The 20100-nt window shown below is 50.1% G+C and overlaps 1 protein-coding gene across 7 annotated transcripts in view; it reads right to left on the bottom strand.

Annotated features, from left to right (window-relative positions):
• The window catches only part of LOC138448702 (uncharacterized), a 554652-nt gene that overhangs the window by 329553 nt on the left and 204999 nt on the right, over positions 1–20100 (bottom strand). For all 7 annotated transcript variants that reach the window (XM_069604718.1, XM_069604712.1, XM_069604715.1 and 4 more), the window contains one exon: positions 14479–14589. In XM_069604718.1, the coding sequence (XP_069460819.1) occupies positions 14479–14589 (111 nt within the window). The remainder of the gene's footprint in view (positions 1–14478; positions 14590–20100) is intronic.

Raw genomic sequence — 20100 nt, 5'->3', positions numbered from 1 at the left:
GTCATTTCCCCCATGAGAAGTGAGCGAAAGCCCAGAGGAGTGCATCAGGAGGCTGGGCTCCCCTGGCAAAGTCAGACTATGGTGTTAAACAGCAGCAAAAACTTTGGGGGGGTACAGAACTGGAGGGAAAATTACACATAAATGGAAATCTTTCATAAAAACAACTCCCTTCATACCACCACTCATCCGACCGCTCTTTCTCTAGTCAATCCAACCCCTTCTCTCTTTACCCCACTATGCACCGTACCTCTCTCTGGAACCACCCACCCTACACCCTTTATTCCCCCACCCACATTACCCATTCTCTCTATCCCTCTAATCCTACCCCTCCCACTCCATTTCTTACCCTCTCACTCCGACCCATTCTCCCTCAAATTTCCTCTTGCTCATCATCAATGTCACCCTATATCAATGGTTTCCTCCCATGCTCATTCTGCAACCATTATCACTTTCCTCCTTGCATCCAGGTGCCTATAAATGCAACAGGCAAAGAACATTGGTAAATGCCAAAAATATTGGCATTGCCAATGCTTGTTTAAGAATGGAATAGCAGCACTGTCTTCTATAAAAATAAAATTAGCTTATACTGGTCTTTGCCAAACATGATATAGTTACCATAACAAAAGTATCATCCTGATTATTTCTGGGTTGCAATTATATGAAAAAGAAAGAACTGTTAGCCATCCCACATAGGGATTTGACACTTAAAAGTAGAGGAGATAATTACTGCATTAGCCTCTTTGAACTTGCAGTAAACAGAGAAAAGAGGGCAGAGAGAGCCCCAATGGCAAAGGAGGAATGGAGGGTCATCTGTGCTTTCATTGAACATGGTCTGTTAAATAGCTAGCTGTGATACACAAATGTCAATATAATTAGCAGCCTACATAATTGAATAGCAAATTGCTATGCAGAGCTGCTTATTTCATGCATTGAAATTAGATCGTAATCCTAGGATGGGCTGCAATTGATTATATAGCAATTGAAGTTATACTTACCTCGATTTTACATTTATTGAACACCCACGTATAATAGTAACATGGTAGTTAATACTAAAGATACATGATGGATACGTTATGATTTAATTGCATTTTTGGTTTCATCCTTATACCAAATTAACAGCTTACAAGGAAGTAATTTGAACAAAGAAGTATGTACAATTCTCAGTGCAACAAGGCAATTTGGTAGGATAGTATCAACATTACTATTTTGTGAGATGGCAAACATGTTCAGCCCTGGCATCTATCGGCGGAGCAGACTCATATTTCAGAAGACCATAGGTGATGTCCTTACCGACTTCCAGACTCTGCTTTATCCTTGTAAGGTAGACACTAATGGCAAAGGAGTTTTGGAAACTTTTGTGAATGTGCACACTGAAGGGGACTAACAGATATAAACACCGATTATCATTCTTTTTGTAATGGATTATAACTCATTTATACCTTATTAATTTTTGCATTCAGAGAAACCTAAAGAGAAAGATCTGAAGTAGTTCCCACCTTCTATTAATATCCAAGATAGGATACTAAAATGATTAGCAGTTTGGCCCCAAAAGGAGATTTTTAAACTAAATAGTACCATGTTTATCCTGTGGTTTGTCACACTGACAAATTATCCCATTACGTTCTTTGAGGAAGTTAAGAAATTCTGTGGTGCGGATGGGATCTGGAATTGGCAACAATCAATAGTGGAACATCTTTTGCGAGTTACTGAAACTTCGATTAGCAGGCATTTATTAGTTAATTTCCCATCTTGAGTATTATTTACATCTTTTGATTTTTAAAACAATAACATGTCAACAGGTCTGTTGCGTCAAGGGTATTTAGAACTTCTGAATGTTCTTCAAGAAGGGCTTTTTAAAATGAGTAATCTTTACGCACACTAATGAAAGAAACATTAAGCTGAAGTTAGTACTTATTGTTAAGATATGGAGAGCTAGCTAAGCTGCTGCTTTTGTTAAATAGTTTCTAACTTAAGTATCACTCCTAAAGGGGGGTGAAGACCTGTAACTCTTTGCGGTCACACACAAGAAAACCTCTATTTAACTATACATTACATACTGCACATTACTTTGTAATACAATGTTTTTATTGCTTGCATATGTGGAACAAGTTACTTTCCTGTAACTGTTGTTCTCCAGCATGGGTCTGGTTTGGATTCACATGCTCATGAATATGCCCCGTCGTCAGGCTGGGAATCCTCGGTAGAGAAAAAATCAATATCAGTTTCGTTTCTGAACGGTCTTTCTTAGTAGTAACCAATCAGTGGTCTCTGGGTCATACTGCCCCCAGCCAATGACTGCCCTCTCCCTAAGCCCCTCCCCTGGCTGCCATCCTCAGATTCGGTAGCACGTAAGGAACAAGTTACTTACCTGTAACTGTTGTTCTCCAGCATGGGTCTGGCATGGATTCACATGCTCATGAATATTCCCCGTCGTCAGGCTGGGAATCCTCGGTAAAGAAAAAACCAGTATCAGTTTCGTTTCTGATCTGTCTTTCGTAGTAATAACCAATCACTGGTCTCTGCGTCATACTGACCACAGCCAATGACTGCCCTCTACCTAAGCACCGCCTCTGGCAGCCATCTTCAGATTTGGAAGCACGTGAAGTGGCAGTATGACCAAGTGAAGAGCCGCAGAGGGGTAGGCAGGAGGGTTCGCATGTGAATCCATGCTGGAGAACAACAGTTACAGGTAAGTAACTTGTTCCTTCTCCAGCATGGGGTCTGGCATGGATTCACATGCTCATGAATAAAGAATACATAGCAGTACACACATGCACAACCACGGGAGGTGGCAAAGGCTCAACATTAAGCATTGCATCAAACTCAACATTAAGCATCTTACCTCCTCACCAGGCTCACCTCAGGCGAACAGGTTGCACAGCACTGCTTGGCCGACCCTGGACTCCTCCCTGGAATCCCGATCGACGCAGTAGAACTTCGTGAAGGTGTGCGTCGACCTCCACGTAGCAGCCCTGCATATGTCCAGCAGGGGCACACCAGAAAGGAACGCCGTGGTAGCTGCGATCGCTCTGGTGGAATGGGCTCTCGGACGGCCAGGCAGCGGTCGGTTTGCCAACCGATGACAGTACATGATAGAGCCGGAGAGCCATCTGGAAATGGAAGCCTTCGAGAGAGCCTTCCCCTGATTGACAGGTCCAAAGTTCACAAAGAGTTGTGACGTCTTCCGAAAACACTTCGTGCGGTCCACGTAGAACTTCAGCACTCTAGCCACATCCAGCGAGTGCAAAGTTCTCTCAGCCGGCGACGAAGGCGACGGGAAGAACACAGGCAACACCAAGGGTTCGTTGCTCTTCCCTGGAGAGCAGATCCGCGTCCACTGGCAGCTTGATTGACGGGGACGCTGACAAGTCCAGAAGGTCCGGGAACCATATCTGCCTCGGCCACGCAGGTGCGACGAGGATCATCCTGCACCGTGACCTCTTGAGCTGGTTGACAAGCCGGATTAGCAGTGGCAAAGGAGGGAACGCGTAGAGGAACAGGCCCTCCCAGGGGAACGAGAAAGCATCGCCCATGCTCCTCGCCTGGGGAAACCTGTTGGCGAACCTCCGACACTTGGAGTTCGTCGCCGTCGCGAACAGGTCGATCTGGGGTGTGCCCCACCGTCGGAAAAGGCGATCCACTAGATCCTGCCGTAGTTCCCACTCGTGGCACGAGCGCAGCTCCCTGCTGAGTGAGTCGGCGATGGTGTTTTTTATCCCTGCCAGATGAAACGGCACCAGAAACATCCCTTGGGCGACTGCCCAATGCCACAGGTCCTGCGCCTCCTTGGACAGTGCTGGGGACCTGGTTCCGCCCTGTTTTCTGATGTAAAACATGGTGGTGGTGTTGTCGGTGAAGATCCTCACCACCTTGCCCTTGAGGGACGGAAGGAAGGACCTGAGGGCCCAAAACACTGCACGGAGCTCCAGGACGTTGATATGTAAGGATTTCTCCGTCGGGAGCCAAAGGCCTCTTGCGTGCAGATTTCCGGTGTGCGCTCCCCACGCTTCCAGGGAGGCATCCGTGGTCACTGTCTCCTGGTGGGCTGGGGTCTGGAAGTCCATGCCCGCCGTCAGATGCGCGCGGGTGCCCCACCACCGGATCGCTCGTCGGAAACTCTCGTCGAGTGTGATCCTTTCCTCGAAGCTGCCCGTCGTTTGGATCCAGCGCGCGTCCAGGAACTCCTGCAACGGGCGCATCCGGAGCCTGCACATGGGAATGAGGTAGATGCAGGAAGACATCATTCCGAGGAGGGACTTGATGGACCTCACCTTGGCCGCGTCGGCCACCAACATCCGCTGCACCTTGCCCAGGATGGTCCTGGTCCTCTCCTCCGACGGGGAGGCCAGAAGGGACACTGTGTTGAGCCTCGCTCCCAGAAACAGAGTGTCTTGCGCGGGTACCAGGTGGGATTTGGCGTAGTTCACGGAGAATCCCAGGTCCGTGAGAAGTTGGACGGTCCTTGCCGTGTGAACCACAGCGAGCTCCCTTGTCTTGGCTCGGATGAGCCAGTCGTCCAGGTAGGGGTAGACGTGGATCCCTTCGCGGCGCAGCTGAGCCGCCACCGGTGCGAGGCACTTGGTGAACACCCTGGGTGCCGACCGTAGACCGAAGGGGAGGGCTTTGAACTGGTAATGACGCCCTTGGACCACAAACCTGAGGAATTTTCGGTGCCCCTTCAAGATGGGAATATGGAAGTAGGCATCCTCCAAATCCAACGACGACAGGAAGTCTCCTTCCTCCAGCTGACCCAGGACGTGCTGGAGGGTGACCATCCGGAACTTTTGCGCCTTGATGAACTTGTTCAGACGTCGCAGGTCCAGGATGGGGCGCCATCCCCCCGTCTTCTTCTTCACGAGGAAGTATCTCGAGTAGACTCCGGAGCCCCGAAGCCTCTTTGGGACGAGTTTGATGGCGCCCTTCTTGAGCATCGCCTTCACCTCCAGGAGAAGTTGAGGGACGTGAAGTTCTTTCCTGGCCACGGGGGGGGGACGCGCGGACACTTTCTTTGAAACTCGAGTGCGTGGCCCCGGGCCAAGGCATCCAGCACCCAACGGTCGGTGGAGATGGACTCCCACATGCTGACGAAGCTCGCCAGCCGGCCTCCCACCGGGGTGCTTCGGTGGGGGCCCGACCCCCCGGCCGGTTCAATCCTGCTTCGACAAGGCTTTAGCGCCTTGTCCTTGGCGACGACGGCGGGGTCCGCCAGACTTGCCTCGTCCTCTATAGGCCTCCTGAGACGACGAGCGGGCCGCTTGACGGTAGGAGGAGAAACCGCCGCCGGAACCTTTGGAGGCGCCCTTGCCTCCGCTGCTCCGAAAGGGCGTCCGTCGTTGTTGCAGAACTCCAAGGGCCCGGGCCGTCTCGGTGTCCGCTTTAATGGCCTGAAGGGAATCGTCCACTCTTTTCCCAAACAGGTTGTTCCCATCGAAGGGCATGTCCAGGACTCTGGTCGGAACGTCTTGACGGAAGTCATCCACGCCGCCTAAGGCAAACGCCGTTGCCCAACTGGCGGAACCCAGTGTCGGCGATGTCCGTCGCAACGGTAATGGCGTGGTCCGAAGCCACCTCACCTTCCTGCAGGATCTCCAGGGCCTCTGCCCTCTTGTCGTCCGGCAAGAAGTGCAGCAGGGGAGCCAGTTTGTACCAGAGCTCCCTGTCGTATCGGGCCACGATAGCCAAGGCGTTGGCAGATTTAATCGTCGTCGCTGCAGACGAGATGACTCTGCGTCCCATAGCGTCCAATTTCTTTCCCTCGCCGTCCGGTGGGGAAGTCGATGTGGAGGCCGCACCCCCCCCCCCGCTTTTTTCCTGGCCGCCGCGGAGACGACGGAGTCCGGGGTAGGCTGCGCCCGGAGGCACAGGGGTGCCGTGTCCGGGACCCGGTACTTTTTCTCGTACCGGTCTCTTCTAGCTGGCGTCGTGGAAGGGTTCTTGAGGAGGGTGAGGCCCTCATCCCAAATGTCGTCCAATAGAGGCACTGCGAGGACCGTCTTCCTCTTGGCCTTGCGCCGCTGATAAAGGAAACCTTCCTTCTTCTTCTCCTCAGGGCAGAGTTGGAAAAGCTCGGATGCCCTGGCGATCATTGAGTGGAACGATCCAATCTCGTCGGGCGGAGAAGCCCTGGTGGGAGGCGACGACGGTACATCCTCGTCGTATACCTCGTCGTCCGTACCCGTCGCTGCCGTGTCAGTCCCCGTATCATCCCCTCGGGTGGACGGGGAGGAGGGCTGGAAGGGGCGCGACGGCTGAAAAGGAGGTGGAGGGTGGATCCTTCTTTTCTTGGTAGGGGGAACACCAGAAGGTCCCGGTTCTGGGTCCCCCGACGGGAGAGGTTCCGTCGGCAACGGTAGTCTCGTCCTTATCTCTGAGCATAAGGACTGTATAGCCAACAAAATGGCCGCCGAGTTGTCTCGCGGCGCTGGCAGAGGGGAATCCGACGGGCGATCAGGGGCCCCGTCGGTACCCTCGACGATGTCGTCGTCCCCTGCGTCGGGATCCATCCCGACGGGCCGGTCTTCTTCCACGCCGAGGCCGTGGCTTAAGACCTCGACCCGCTCCTCCTCCGAGGTTGAGGCTGAATCTACGACGACGCCCTGCCCTTCCCTTTTTCTTCCCCACGGGGGATTTCACGGGGGTCCTATCGATGGGCACAAAAGAGGACTCCCTCCGAGGTGGCAGGGAGACTGAGCCCCCGAGGTCGCCACCACTGGTGTAGCCTCCACAGGCTGAGCCAGGGCCGCCGCGACAGTTTCGATAGAGGGCTTGGCCGGATGGATTAAGGCCTTCACCACCTTAGGTGCGCTCACCGCCTTATCCTTGAGGGGGGGGACACTGCCTCGCTCCCCCTCCGCCTTCAAGCTCGACCGGGACCTCTCCAGGAGCTTCGCCGGGTGCTCGGCCTTCCTCTTACCCAACCCAGAGCGTTGGCTCGTGGTTGATGGTGCCGGGGAGGGTGCGCCCTGCCTGGCGCCCGTAGAGCCAGACCGTTCGGCGCTCCCGGTGTCAGCGGACTCGCGGTGCTTGGCCTTATGTTGGACCCCCGTCGCCGGGGCGTCCTCAAAGGTCTTAGAAGACCGCTCGGATTTCTTCCTCTTCTTCTCGCCGGACGGGCTTTTCCCTTCTAGCCAGTTGGCGAGACGTTGATGGCGGTCCTTCATGGTCCGTTCCGACATGTTGCCGCAAAACGCACAGTCCTCCTCCACGTGCGTCTAGTCCTCATGTAGGCAGTAAAGACAAAAAGAGTGTTCGTCCTCCTTGAAGACGTTCTGCAGCTGGCATCCAGGGCAGACCCTGAACAGCTTTCCGGGCGTCGAGCTTCCCTTCTCCTGGGCCATGACCGGGCCTGAGAAACTTCTGGAGTCCTCCAAAAGCGTAGCTCGACGAAATCTTCACCCTTGATGGGCGCAGACGAATCCGAAACGGGTCCCCGTTGATCGGATGGAGAGTCGGTGGAACTTGAGGCTCTTTTGACCGAAAAAACGAAGTTTTTGAGAAAAAACGTGAAAAAATAGCACTAACGCTCGAGAGCAATAGCACAAGGATCCCAACACATGAACGTGCGGTAAAAATCTGAAGATGGCTGCCAGAGGCGGTGCTTAGGTAGAGGGCAGTCATTGGCTGTGGTCAGTATGACGCAGAGACCAGTGATTGGTTATTACTACGAAAGACAGATCAGAAACGAAACTGATACTGGTTTTTTCTTTACCGAGGATTCCCAGCCTGACGACGGGGAATATTCATGAGCATGTGAATCCATGCCAGACCCCATGCTGGAGAAAGTGGTAGTATGACCAAGTGAAGAGCCGCAGAGGGGAAGGGGGGGAAGGAGGGAGGGTTCGCATGTGAATCCATGCCAGACCCATGCTGGAGAACAACAGTTACAGGTAAGTAACTTGTTCCTTCTCCAGCATGGGGTCTGGCATGGATTCCCATGCTCATGAATATAAGAATACATAGCAGTACGCACATGCACAACCACGGGAGGTGGCAAAAGGCTCAACATTAAGCATTACATAAACTCAACATTAAGCAACTCTTACCTCCTCACCAGGCCCACCTTCAGGCGAACAGGTTGCGCAGCACTGCTTGGCGACTCTGGACTCCTCCCTGGAATCCCGGTCGACGCAGCAGAATCTCGTGAAGGTGTACGTCGACCTCCACGTAGCAGCCCTGCAGATGTCCAGGAGGGGCACACCAGACAAGAAAGTAGTAGCAGCGATCGCTCTGCTCGAATGGGCTCTCGGACGGCCAGGCAACGGTCGGTTGGCCAACCGATGACAGTGCATGATGCAGCCGGAGAGCCATCTGGAAATGGAAGCCTTCGAGAGAGCCTTCCCTTGGTTCACAGGTGCAAAATTCACAAACAGCTGTAATGTCTTCCGAAAACTCTTTGTTCGGTCCACGTAGAACTTAGCGCTCTAGCTACATCCAGCGAGTGCAAAGTCATCTCGGCCGGCGACGGAAAGAAAACTGGCAACACCAAGCGCTTGCTAATATGGAAGTCCGACGGCACCTTGGGCATGAAAGAGGGATGCGTCCCCAGCACCACCCTCGTATCGTGAAAAGTCAAGTATGGAGGCTTGAGGGATAGGACCTGAATCTCTCCCACACGTCGTGCGGAGGTGATGGCCACAAGGAACGCTGTCTTCCACGACAGGAACTTCAACGGAGCCGAATGCAAAGGCTCGAATGGTGGCCCCATGAGCCTGGTCAGCACCACGTTGAGCTCCCACGCCGGGGCTGGAGCCTTCACCGGCGGGAACGATCGGAACAGTCCCTTCATAAATTCCTTCACAAGTCGATGAGACCACAAGGACGGCCGTCCTGCAGTTCTGGTGTATCGGGAGATCGATGCCAGATGTATCTTGATGGAAGCGTGAGCTAGTCCAGCTTTGGCCAGCGACAGTAGGTATGGTAGCACTTGAGGTGCCGTAATCCATAGAGGGTTGATCTTCTGTGCACGGCACCAGACAGAGAACCTCTTCCACTTATGTCTGTAGCACTTAAGAGTTGAGGACGCCCTGACCTTTGCAAGAGCATCTCTGCAGTAAGCCAAGATATTGTACCCTCCAAACTAGTGCTGCAGGAGCCAGGCTTGCAAGTTCAGCGACTCCGGGTCGTGATGAAGAATGGCACCTCCCTCTCTGGAGAGAAGATCTGCGTCCGTCGACAGCTTGACTGGTGGGGACGCTGAGAGGTCCAGAAGGTCAGGGAACCAGATCTGTCTCGGCCACGCCGGTGCGACGAGGATCATCCTGCACTGGGACCTCTTGAGCTGGCTGATGAGTCGAAGCAGCAGTGGCAACGGAGGAAACACATACAGGAACAGGCCGTCCCAGGGGAACGAGAAAGCATCGCCCATGCTCCTCGGCTGGGGGAACCTGCTGGCGAACCTCTGGCACTTGGAGTTTGTCGCCGTCGCGAACAGGTTGATCTGGGGCTTGTCCCATCGTTGGAAGAGCCGATCCACTTGATCCTGGCATAGTTCCCACTCGTGGCACGAGCGCAGCTCCCTGCTGAGTGAGTCGGCGATGGTGTTTTTTATTCCTGCCAGATGGAAGGGAACCAGAAACATCCCCTGGGCGACAGATCCTGGGCCTCCTTGGATAGTGCTGGGGATCCTATTCCTCCCTGCTTCCGGATGTAGATCATCGTTGTGGTGTTGTCAGTGAAGATCCTCACGACCTTGCCTTTGAGGGAAGGGAGGAACGACTTGAGCGCCCAGAACACGGCGCGGAGCTCCAAGATGTTGATGTGGAGAGACCTCTCCTCCGGGACCAAAGGCCTTTTGCGTGGAGATCTCCGGTGTGTGCACCCCATCCCTCCAGGGAAGCGTCCGTCGTCACCGTCTCCTGATGTGCCGGGGTCTGGAAGTCCGTGCCCGCCGCGAGGTGCGCACGGGTGCCCCACCACTGAATCGCCCGACGGAAAACCTACGGATCTTGTCTTCGAAGCTGCCCGCTGTTTGCATCCAGCGGGCGTCGAGTAACTCCTGTAGAGGACGCATCCGTAGCCTGCACAGGCGCACAAGATAGATGCACGAGGACATCATACTGAGGAGGGACTTGATGGATCTCACCCTGGCCACGTCCGTGGCTAGCAGGCGCTGCACCTTGCCTAAGATGGCCTTCGTCCTTTCCTCAGACGGAGACGCCAATCGTTCCACTGTATCGAGCTTCGCTCCCAGAAACAGTGCCACCTGCGACGGAACCAAATGGGATTTCGGGTAGTTGATGGAGAAACCCAGGTCTGTGAGTAAGCGGACGGTCTCCGACTTGTGCTCGACGGCGAGTTCTCTTGTCCTTGCACGGATGAGCCAGTCGTCCAGGTAGGGGTAGACGTGAATCCGCTGCAGGCGCAGTCGCGCCGCCACTCGTGCTAGGCACTTGGTGAACACCCTGGGTGCCGACTTCAATCCAAATGGCAGAGCTCTGAATTGGTAGTGGCGTCCTTGGACTACGAATCTGAGGAACTTTCGGTGTCCTTTTAGGATAGGGATGTGGAAGTAAGCCTCCACCAAGTCCAACGACGACAGGAAGTCGCCCTCCTCTAGCTGTCCCAGCACGTGCTGGAGAGTGACCATCCTGAACTTCTGTGCCTTGATGCATTTGTTCAACCGACGTAGGTCCAGGATGGGGCGCCAATCGTCTGTCTTCTTTCTGACTAGGAAGTATCTTGAGTATACTGAAGAGCCCCGGAGCCTCTTGGGGACGAGCTCGATGGCACCTTTCTTGAGCATCGCATTTACCTCCAACAGCAGTTGAGGGACGTGATTTTCCTTCCTTGCCACGGGAGGAATGTGGGGGCACTTCTTTTGGAATTCGAGAGTGTGCCCGTGGGCCAGGGCATCCAGCACCCAACGGTCGGTGGAGATGGACTCCCACACGCTGACGAACTTCGCCAGCTGGCCTCCCACCGGGGTGCTTCGGTGGGGGCCCGACGCTACGGCCAGTTCAATCTTGCTTGGAGGCGGCCTTGCCTCCTTGGCGACGACGCCGAGATCCTCCTTGCTTGCCTCAACCTCTGTAAGCCCCCTGGTACAAGGAGCGGGCCGCCTGGCGGTACGTAGAGGAGCCACTACCTGATCCCTTGGTGGCCCCCTGTCTGCCTCCGGCGCTCCGAAAGGGCCTTCGTTGCTGAAGGACTCCCAGGGCTCGGGCCGTCTCTGTTGGCCTTGATGGCCTGCAGCGACTCATCCACCGTTTTCCCAAACAGGTTGTTGCCGTCGAACGGCATGTCCAAAACCCTGGTCTGCAAGTCCTGACGGAAGTCTGTCGGCTTGTGCCAGCCACATCGTCGAAGGCAAACACCGTTGCCTAACTGGCGAAACCCGCTATCAGCAATGTCCGTTGCTACCGTTATGAAGTGGTCCGACGCCACCTCACCTTCCTGCAGAATCTCCAGGACCTCCGCCCCCTTGTCCCATGGTAGGAAGTCCAGTAGGGGTACGAGATGACCCGTCTCCCCATGGCGTCCAATTTCCTACCCTTGCCGTCAGTTGGGAAGTAGCGGTTGAGGCTGTCACACCCACCGCCTTCTTCTTGGCCGCCGCTGAGACAACCGAATCCGGCGTAGGTTGAGCCCTGAGGCACAAAGGAGCGGCGTCGGGGACCCGGTACTTCTTCTCGTACCTGTCCCTCTTGGCAGGCGTCGTGGACGGGTTCTTCAGGATCGCAAGTCCCTCGTCCCAGATATCGTCGAGTAACAGTACCGCGAGGACCATCTTTCTCTTGGCCTCTCACCGTTGGTAGAGGAAACCCTCCTTCTGTTCCTCGGGGCAGAGCTGGAAGAGCTTGGATGCCCTGGCGATCATGGCGTGAAAGGAGCCAATTTAGTCGGGCGGGGCAGCCCGAGGGAGTGGTGATGGAAGGTCCGTCCCGTCGTCACCACCGTCGTCATCCGTCGCCGTATCCATCGCGTGTCATCCCTGGGGTCCGGTGAGGGGGATGAGGGCTCCACGGGTCGTGGGGGCATGAAGGGCAGGGAGGGATGAACTCTCCTCCGCTTGTTCGGAGGGCTTCCCGACGGGCCCGGTTCTGGATCGTCCGCCGGGGTTCGTGGTAATCTCGTCCTCATCTCCGTGCATAGGGTTTGGATTGCCATCAAAATGGCCGCCGAGTTGTCCTGAGGCTCGGGCAATGGCTGCGACGGGAGGGAAGGCTGCTCCTCCACTGGAGCCTCGTCAGCGCCACCGTCGCTTTCTTCGACCACCTCTATGGGAACCCTCCCGTGGGATCGTACCTTCTCGAACCTCTCGTTGAGGTTCTTCACAGTTTCCACCAGCTTCTCCTCAGAGGCTGAATCCGTGTACGTAATGGCCACCGCCCCCCCTCTTTTTCCACTGAGGTCTTCACGGGGATCTTGTCGATGGGCTGGAAAGAGGATTCCCTCTGCGGTGGCAGGGGAAACTCTGGGCCCCGAAGTCGCATCCACTGGTGTAGCCTCCACAGGCTTCGCCAGGGTTGCCGCGACTCCCTCGATAGAGGCCTTAGCCGGGTGAATCAAGGCCTTCACCACCTTGGGCGCGCTTGAGGCCTTCACCTTGGGGGGAGGGTCACCGCCTCGCTCCCCCTCGGCTGAATCCTTCGAGATCGACCGGGGCCTCTCCAGAAGCTTACCCGGGTTCTCGGACGTCCTCTTCCCCGAACCAGAGCGTTGGCTTGTGGTTGATGGTGCCAGGGAAGGCGCGCCCTGCCTGGCAGCCGAAGAGCCCGAGCGTTCGGTGTTCCCGGTGCCCGCAGACTTGCAATGCTTAGCCTTCTGTTGGGCCCCCGTCGCCGGGGCGCCCTCACAGGACTTAGAAGACCGCTCTGACCTTTTCTTCTTCTCACCTGCTGGGCCCTTCTCCAGCCAGCTGGCGAAGCGAGTACGACGATCTCTCATGGTCCGTTCCAATAGGTTCTTGCAGAACGCACAGTCCTTATCAACATGCGTCTTGTCCTCATGAAGGCAGTAGAGACATCGCGAATGCTCGTCCTCCTTGAAAACATTCTGTAACCCGCATCCAGGGCAGTTCCTGAACAGCTTGGATCCGGGCGTCGAGCTTCCCTTGTCCTGGGCCATGTCCATGGTAGCCCTCAGATCTTCTGGAATCCTCCAAGAAGCGTAGCTCGATGAAAACTTCACCCTTGCGGGCGTAGAAAATTCCGAAACGGGTCCCTGTTGATCGGAAGTAGAACGGTGGAGCTTGAGGCTCGATTTAACCGAAAAATGAGAAAATCTCTTTGAAAAAAGCGTGAAAACGCAGTAAAAGCTTGAGGGCTATAGCACGAGGACTCCCAACACTTGAACATGCGGTAAAAATCTGAGGATGGCTGCCAGGGGAGAGGGCAGTCATTGGCTGGGGGCAGTATGACCCAGAGAACAGTGATTGGTTACTACTAAGAAAGACAGTTCAGAAACGAAACTGATACTGATTTTTTTCTTTATCGAGGATTCCCAGCCTGACGACGGGGAATATTCATGAGCATGTGAATCCATCCCAGACGCCATGCTGGAGAAATTTTGGTTTATTTGGAATTTTAGAACTTATTTGGAATGTAACAATATTTTGTATTGTAAAAGCTACTTTCAGTGCAATAATATCCTTACATTGCTCACAAAATAAAATATATGCAGATTTACAATAACCTACATTTCCATTATAGAAAAACTTTATATTTATTACTTGTCCAATAACGGACATATTAGTAGACCATTATGTACACAAACTGTGTGTGACAATGTCCTTACAGACCTTTCTGTTAAACGTTCTAAGAACATTTCAGAGACCCACTTCAAGCTGACAATGCATTTTCAACACATGACTCACTGGGCGCTTTAAATAACTGGGCACAGAGGGCAGGGACTAGGTGGCATCACCAAATTCATTTGGATCTGGGCTTGAAAACCAACTGGCACCCTGGTCATCCAGCAGTATGCAGGTATAAATTGATATAAAACAGTAATGCAGACAGTGCAGCGCATCAATTAACATTCGTAAAAAGCACAGAGACACTGGGAGACTCTGTAATGGGGCCTGTTAAGGATGCGTGAAGGAGGGTTGGAGAGTAAGGAGGCCTTTCTTTTGTTTTTGTCCAAGTGCAGCTGGAGTAAGTACAGTGTTGCCTATAACAGTGGAGGACATAGGTCCAATGACAAAAAGATCAAAGTCTCCTACATGGGATTGGAAGCTACTTTAGAATTGAGAAGGTGAGGGAGAGAGCTACATTGGGCAAGTGATGGATGAACAGGGTAGTGAAGAGGGTAAAGAAGAGAGGTTGCTCCTGAAACCATGACTGTTTGTGCTCATGCGTTTGAAGGTGGATAAGTTTGAGGCATCCCAGTTCTGCAATAAATGCCCTCAAAGGCCTCAAATCAAAAATAAAAAACAAACAAATCTGTGCTTCCACTCTTCTATTAATGAAAAACGATTGCTGGTTTTGAAAACCAATGATCTATTGTTAGTTCCAAATATTCAAGGCCACGCTAACTTACCCACCACAGCTTCATTAGTGCTGCGCCTTCCCACAATGGTACGATTGCTGTAATGTGGTTCTTCTACTTGCTTAATCCAGATTGACATGTCTGGATTAAAAACAGGGTCACCTTTAAAAACATAAAAATACACATATGTACAGCGTTCTTTATAATGTTTGTTCATGTATAGAAGGTTATTGGTAATGCTCAGGAAGGTATACTGACAATTCTCCCCCATTGAGTTAATGTCAACTCACTTGGGGTTTCTGATAATCACACTCGTCACACTAGTAGTAGTTACGTAATTGGAGCTCACTAATCGTTCTTGATAATGCTCCTATAAACTCTTTCAAAAATCAAAACTCATCTGAGATTTCCACAATGCTCTTGATATTGCACATTCATTTAATAGCTCTCGATAATACCTACTCTCAGTAATATTTTACATGCTTGCACAGAGTGGCTGATCACTCACTCAATGGGCATTATAAAGCTCCCTCAATCAGATTATAGTAATTACTGGTCACCAGGGTTCAGATTGAAAAACAATGATATGAATGAACCAGAGACTACGTCTTTTTTCAGGGATAGACCGTAATGAAGTCGAATCAAACCATTAAATACAGAATGGCAGTAAGGAATATCACTGCGTGCTCTGAGACACAGTTTAACGTGGCATTCAAATTCAATCTACTACTTCCCCCCACCTCCAATTCCTACCTTCTAAACATCCACCCCTTCAATGTTACAAGTGAGACCCACATAGATCATTCATCGGAGGCAAACCAGGGATCCAAATGAGAAGCCCTTTGATGCTAGAATAATCTCTTTCAAGTCATAGAATTGAAACGTTTTCCAGTATTTGAAAATGTAATGAGTTAAACTGTTAATATATTTCTTCCAGAGTGTGCCCCCTTCCGATGTATGCTCTTCTAGGTTTTCTTTCACTGGTCATGTTGTGTCGCCTACATAACATACCATGGGACATTATGCAGTCAACACCACAATTTGATATAGATGCCAAGAGGTCAGATTTCAATTTGTTTGCCACTAACAGGTGACACACCAGACTGCGTTTCAACAAGTTCTAGCTCACACCTGCGAAACAGACAACCTAAAATGGGGACAGTTCTCCATCAATTGGTGGATTTTGTTCTCAATAGCCCTCTCAAATCACGAGGCCCAGGATATTCCTTATGTTCATATCTCGTATGTGACCATATTTTGTTACCAACAGTGGTGAAGATTTTGGCGTTTGTTTCTTAAAAAAATAGTTTGATAAATGTTTACATATGTGATTTGTCTCACTGCAATGAAGGCTTCTTAACTGTTACAGTTTCAGGTTCTTTTTAGCCCTATTTGCTTGGGAGCTTATTCTTTTACATCTGAGGAATTAGGAATAACATACATTCAGCAGACTTTTAGTGTGGATCATTGTCCCCCGTAACCCAGCATTAGATCACTAGGCTTATTAAATACCTCAAACATGAATTCTTGGTGGTTAAAGCACACTAGGTTTCAATAAAATTCACGGAGTCACCTCCAATAGTTGACATGAATTTGATACATGGATGTAGTCTATTTAAGCAGTTGAAAAAATGTGCAGTTCTCTACCCTAATGAGTCACACTGTGCGAGACTATACAAAACGTATTAGGGGACCCAGCTTTTGGTATAGGTCTGTACTACACAAGTTGGTAGTGTAGTGTGACTAAGCACGCAGGCTTATCTCAAGAGGATTCAAAATAAATGGGGATGCCCGATTCTACACCTGGCCCCTCAGGCCGTAAACAATGAAACTAAATACAATGGACCAGTGAAAGGGAGGGGTGATCTGTGGTTCTTTTATATGTTTTTTTTTTAATATCAACCAATAATTCAAAATATTCGATCAGTGAATTCAATTTTATTGTGTGGCACACATTTTTTTTTTTAAATAATACAAAATACATAATACAATTTTCCCCCAAAAACATTTTCAAAAGTTTTTCAAAAAGTTTTTCAACATAAAGGGTTGCGGTTTGTTCGCCCTGAACAAGGTTGCCACACGAAGAAGACCCGAATATGGGTCAAGTAACTACTGAAACACGCGTAGACATTCTGAATCTGTGAGATTAACATTTACACAGACGGGTTGATTGAGCAACAGATCTGAACCCAGGGAGAAATCATGATAGTGAAACTGTCGTATCTAACCAGGGAAGGCTAGAGAGAGAAGATAGAAAGTATGAATGGACTGGAGAATGAGAGTGAATGAGTGGTAGTGTATTTTGAAATGTGAGCTTTTCTGTTTTTGAAAATATTTTTGAAAAAAATTTCAAATTTTTTTGTTGTGGAAATTGTATTATGTATGTTTTATAATTTTTTAAATAAAAATGTGTTTGACACAATACAATTGAATTCACTGATCTATTATTTTGAATTGTTGGTTGATATAAAAAAGAAACCATAATAGAACAGGAGATCACCCCTCCCTTCCACTGGTCCATTGTATTTTGTTTCACCATCTCAAGAGGAGTAAATGTGAGCTATAGAGCAGTACAATTGAAATTTGTAAATACAAGTAACCAAGTAACACTCAACGTTTCAGTTATAAATAGTTCTTTATTTAACATCAGTTTTAAATAAGCATTCTTTAAAAAGGCAATTCATTGTAACAAGGCAAATATACTTTAAAATGACGTTTCAGAATTAAAACAAGTTAGTGGATAATCTTTGGATATGCTTCATACACAAATCTTACTCCATGAGGTGACTTCAATCATAAAAGGACATTAATGGCATTTATATATCCCACTAGTATACTTTGTAGATTCTGAGTTGCAGAAAGGAAAGGGGAAGTAAAAAAGTAAGAACAGTTTCTCAGCAAATGTGAGGACAACTAAATCCTACAACGAAGTCTAGATAAGCCTTTTCCAGCAGTACCAATATACAATAAGCTACTACCTATGAGGGACAAACAGTATTACAGTCAATGGATTGGAAGAGTGCCTCCAGGGAGCCAGGACAGCCAAAGGCATTTGGGACACGGTCTATAGATCCGATGTACTTCTTGGATAAAGGTCTTGCACAAAGATAGAGAGTTTGTGAAAAATAACTGTAGGGTCACAAGCTGTAAAGCCTGTGAGAAGGGAGTTGAAATCAACACCGAAAAGGTAAGCCAATGCAATTCCCAAGTGTGAAAAAGCACGGCTACAGGCAGTGAGACAAGTACCCCAACCCTACACAGTACCTCTGGTTTGAAGAAGAGTGGTCCAGCTAGATTCTGTCTTGCTACAGAGGTGCAGACCCTGGTTCCTGAGCCTCATTCGTGGGGTCAAGAGGGAGGACGGCCGGAGGGCTCCTGACGCAGTACTCTTGATGTCGTCGGCAGCTATGGGCTCTTTAAGGTTCAGCAGGACTTCGCTGTTTCGGTGCTTAGCAAACAGCACTGATGCAGATCACGGATACCGGTTGGACTTCCTTTACTTCCTCGGTCACTGTGGTGAGCGCACTCTGTATCTAGAGTGTCCTTACAAGACTTGTGGAGCTTCTAGCCAGCTTTGTTACCGCGGCAGATGTTGCACACAACTACGGACACAACCCCTGGCATTGGGCTTCGAAGCAACGGGGAGGCACAGCAAGTCGTGGATAGTGGTCAAGTGGAGTTCGTCTCAGGGTTAGATGGTCCCACTAATCCAGGGGGAAAATGTTAGGGAGAATTCTCAGAAATGTGCTAATTACTCTCTACTTTAGAGACCCCTAGCAAGTTTGCTGGATTTTGAGAACTTGAAATTTTAACTTGGAGAGAGTGAGACCCTTTGCCCCCTCTCTCTCTTGCATATTAAGGTGATTTTGAACTCTTAGTTTCTTTTAGTTTAGGAGTCTGAAACTCCATAGGCATCATCTTTTTACACTGTGCCACAAAGCACCTTCAGTGCAATTGCACAGGGACGTCTTCAGATTTCTCCAAGGTTTAAATACCTTCTCTTGGATAAACTACTGTTTCCAAGAGTAGTAAAGTGAAATTGACTTTACTTCCATTTTCCTCTTTCTAGACCCAGCGCACACTATCTTACAATAGGGTTCTGGAGGGGTTACCTAGTATCCCCTTTGTCTAGCTTCTCATGTAACATTTTTATGTTACCCTTTCCTCACTGAATGGCTGGTGCAAGTGGTTTAATTTTAACTACCGTGGTGTGCATTTACAGCGGGCTGCGTTCACAGCTGCAGTAAAGCACCCAAGGGTGCCATTTTTGTCAAGATGGACCTGGTCTTTTTTCGCCATTTCTTTGTGGAAGTTTCATCTTGAGATTTACTCTGCGCGCCAAACCAGGCTTGGTCCCTTTGTTCATTTTACCTGTGTCGGGATTCATGAGTGAAGCCCGCCTCTGGCTCCAGGGTGTCTGGCGGGGACAGGAAGCAAGGGAGGTGCCCGAAACACCCTGTGCTTAGACTCCTACGAGACAGGAATGCACTCTGGGTGACTGACAGCTGGGCTGGAATGAATGGGAGAAACCTGCATAAAAGGCACAGCTTTTTTGGCTTGGAAGGCAGAGTCGACCACTGGACGAAGGAACCCGAAGAAGAATTTGAAGAGGATGCCTGCTGCAACTCCTGGACTGTTGGTTTGCCCGGGGAAGCCCTGCTACTGTGCTGACACTCCAAATTCGTATCGACAGAGAAGCCCCTGCAAGGACGACTTCGCCCTTTGAGTTGGACATCTTCTAGGAGCTGGTTGAAACTCCACTTCAGTTGCTGCTGGAAGAGAATAGCCAGGGAGAGGAACACCAGATCGTATGTGGTACTTTTAAGCTGCCCAAGAGCTCCAGGAAGATCCTCCAGACTCCCAGGAAGCAGGTCTGACCGAGTCTGAGCCAGCTCAAAAGAGTGCTGGACCCCAGATGCATTGAAAGCCCATCTCAACAGCCAGGTACCGCAGTGTTGCTATTTCAGCTATGATCAGGCTGCCTTTGAAATGTTTGCCTATTTTGTACACCAACATCGGTGGTTCTGGAAATAGTGTGTTCAGATAAGGATCTGATTTAATGAGGTCCCAATTCTTACATATGCTCCTTTTTATTTGGAAACTCTGGCTTGAGAATTTTAGGGTATGAATTAGTCTTGTATTCGCCTTTTTAGGTTTTTCTTCCAAAAGGCTGTCTCGTGTTAAAGGCTCAGTACGCCTGACGGCCTGGTCTACGATTTCATCCTTGAAACCTCTTTTGGTGAATCTCTTTTTCATATCCTCGTATTCATCTTGTAAACGTGTTGCATAATATATGATTCTCTTGAGTCGCAAAAGTTGACTGAAAGGTAGGTTATCCTTAAGATGTGACGGATGAAAGCTTCTGAAATGCAATGTGTTTCTATCTGTAGGCTTTCTTTAGATGTTAGTAATAAGTTGGACTCCTACTTTCTCAATATTAACATTTAAAATATTGATGTTGGGTTTGCCGATTTCCAAAGTATATGTAATCCTTTCATGGCAGCCATTCAGGTATTCAAAGAATTGTTTGAGTTCTTCAACTGTGCCCTGCCAGATTCCGAAAATTTTGTCAATTAAACGTTTTCAGAATTTAATTTAATTTTTCCAAGGGTCTTTCTCGAGTGCATGAGTTTGTTCGAAATGGAACAAAGATTTTAGCATATGCTGGTTCTA

This window comes from Ambystoma mexicanum, chromosome 1p (genome assembly GCF_040938575.1).
Source record: "Ambystoma mexicanum isolate Mex_15411 chromosome 1p, UKY_AmexF1_1, whole genome shotgun sequence".
In the NCBI taxonomy this organism is placed as follows: Eukaryota; Metazoa; Chordata; class Amphibia; order Caudata; family Ambystomatidae; genus Ambystoma; species Ambystoma mexicanum.
This window is presented reverse-complemented; position numbering and strand designations above follow the sequence as displayed.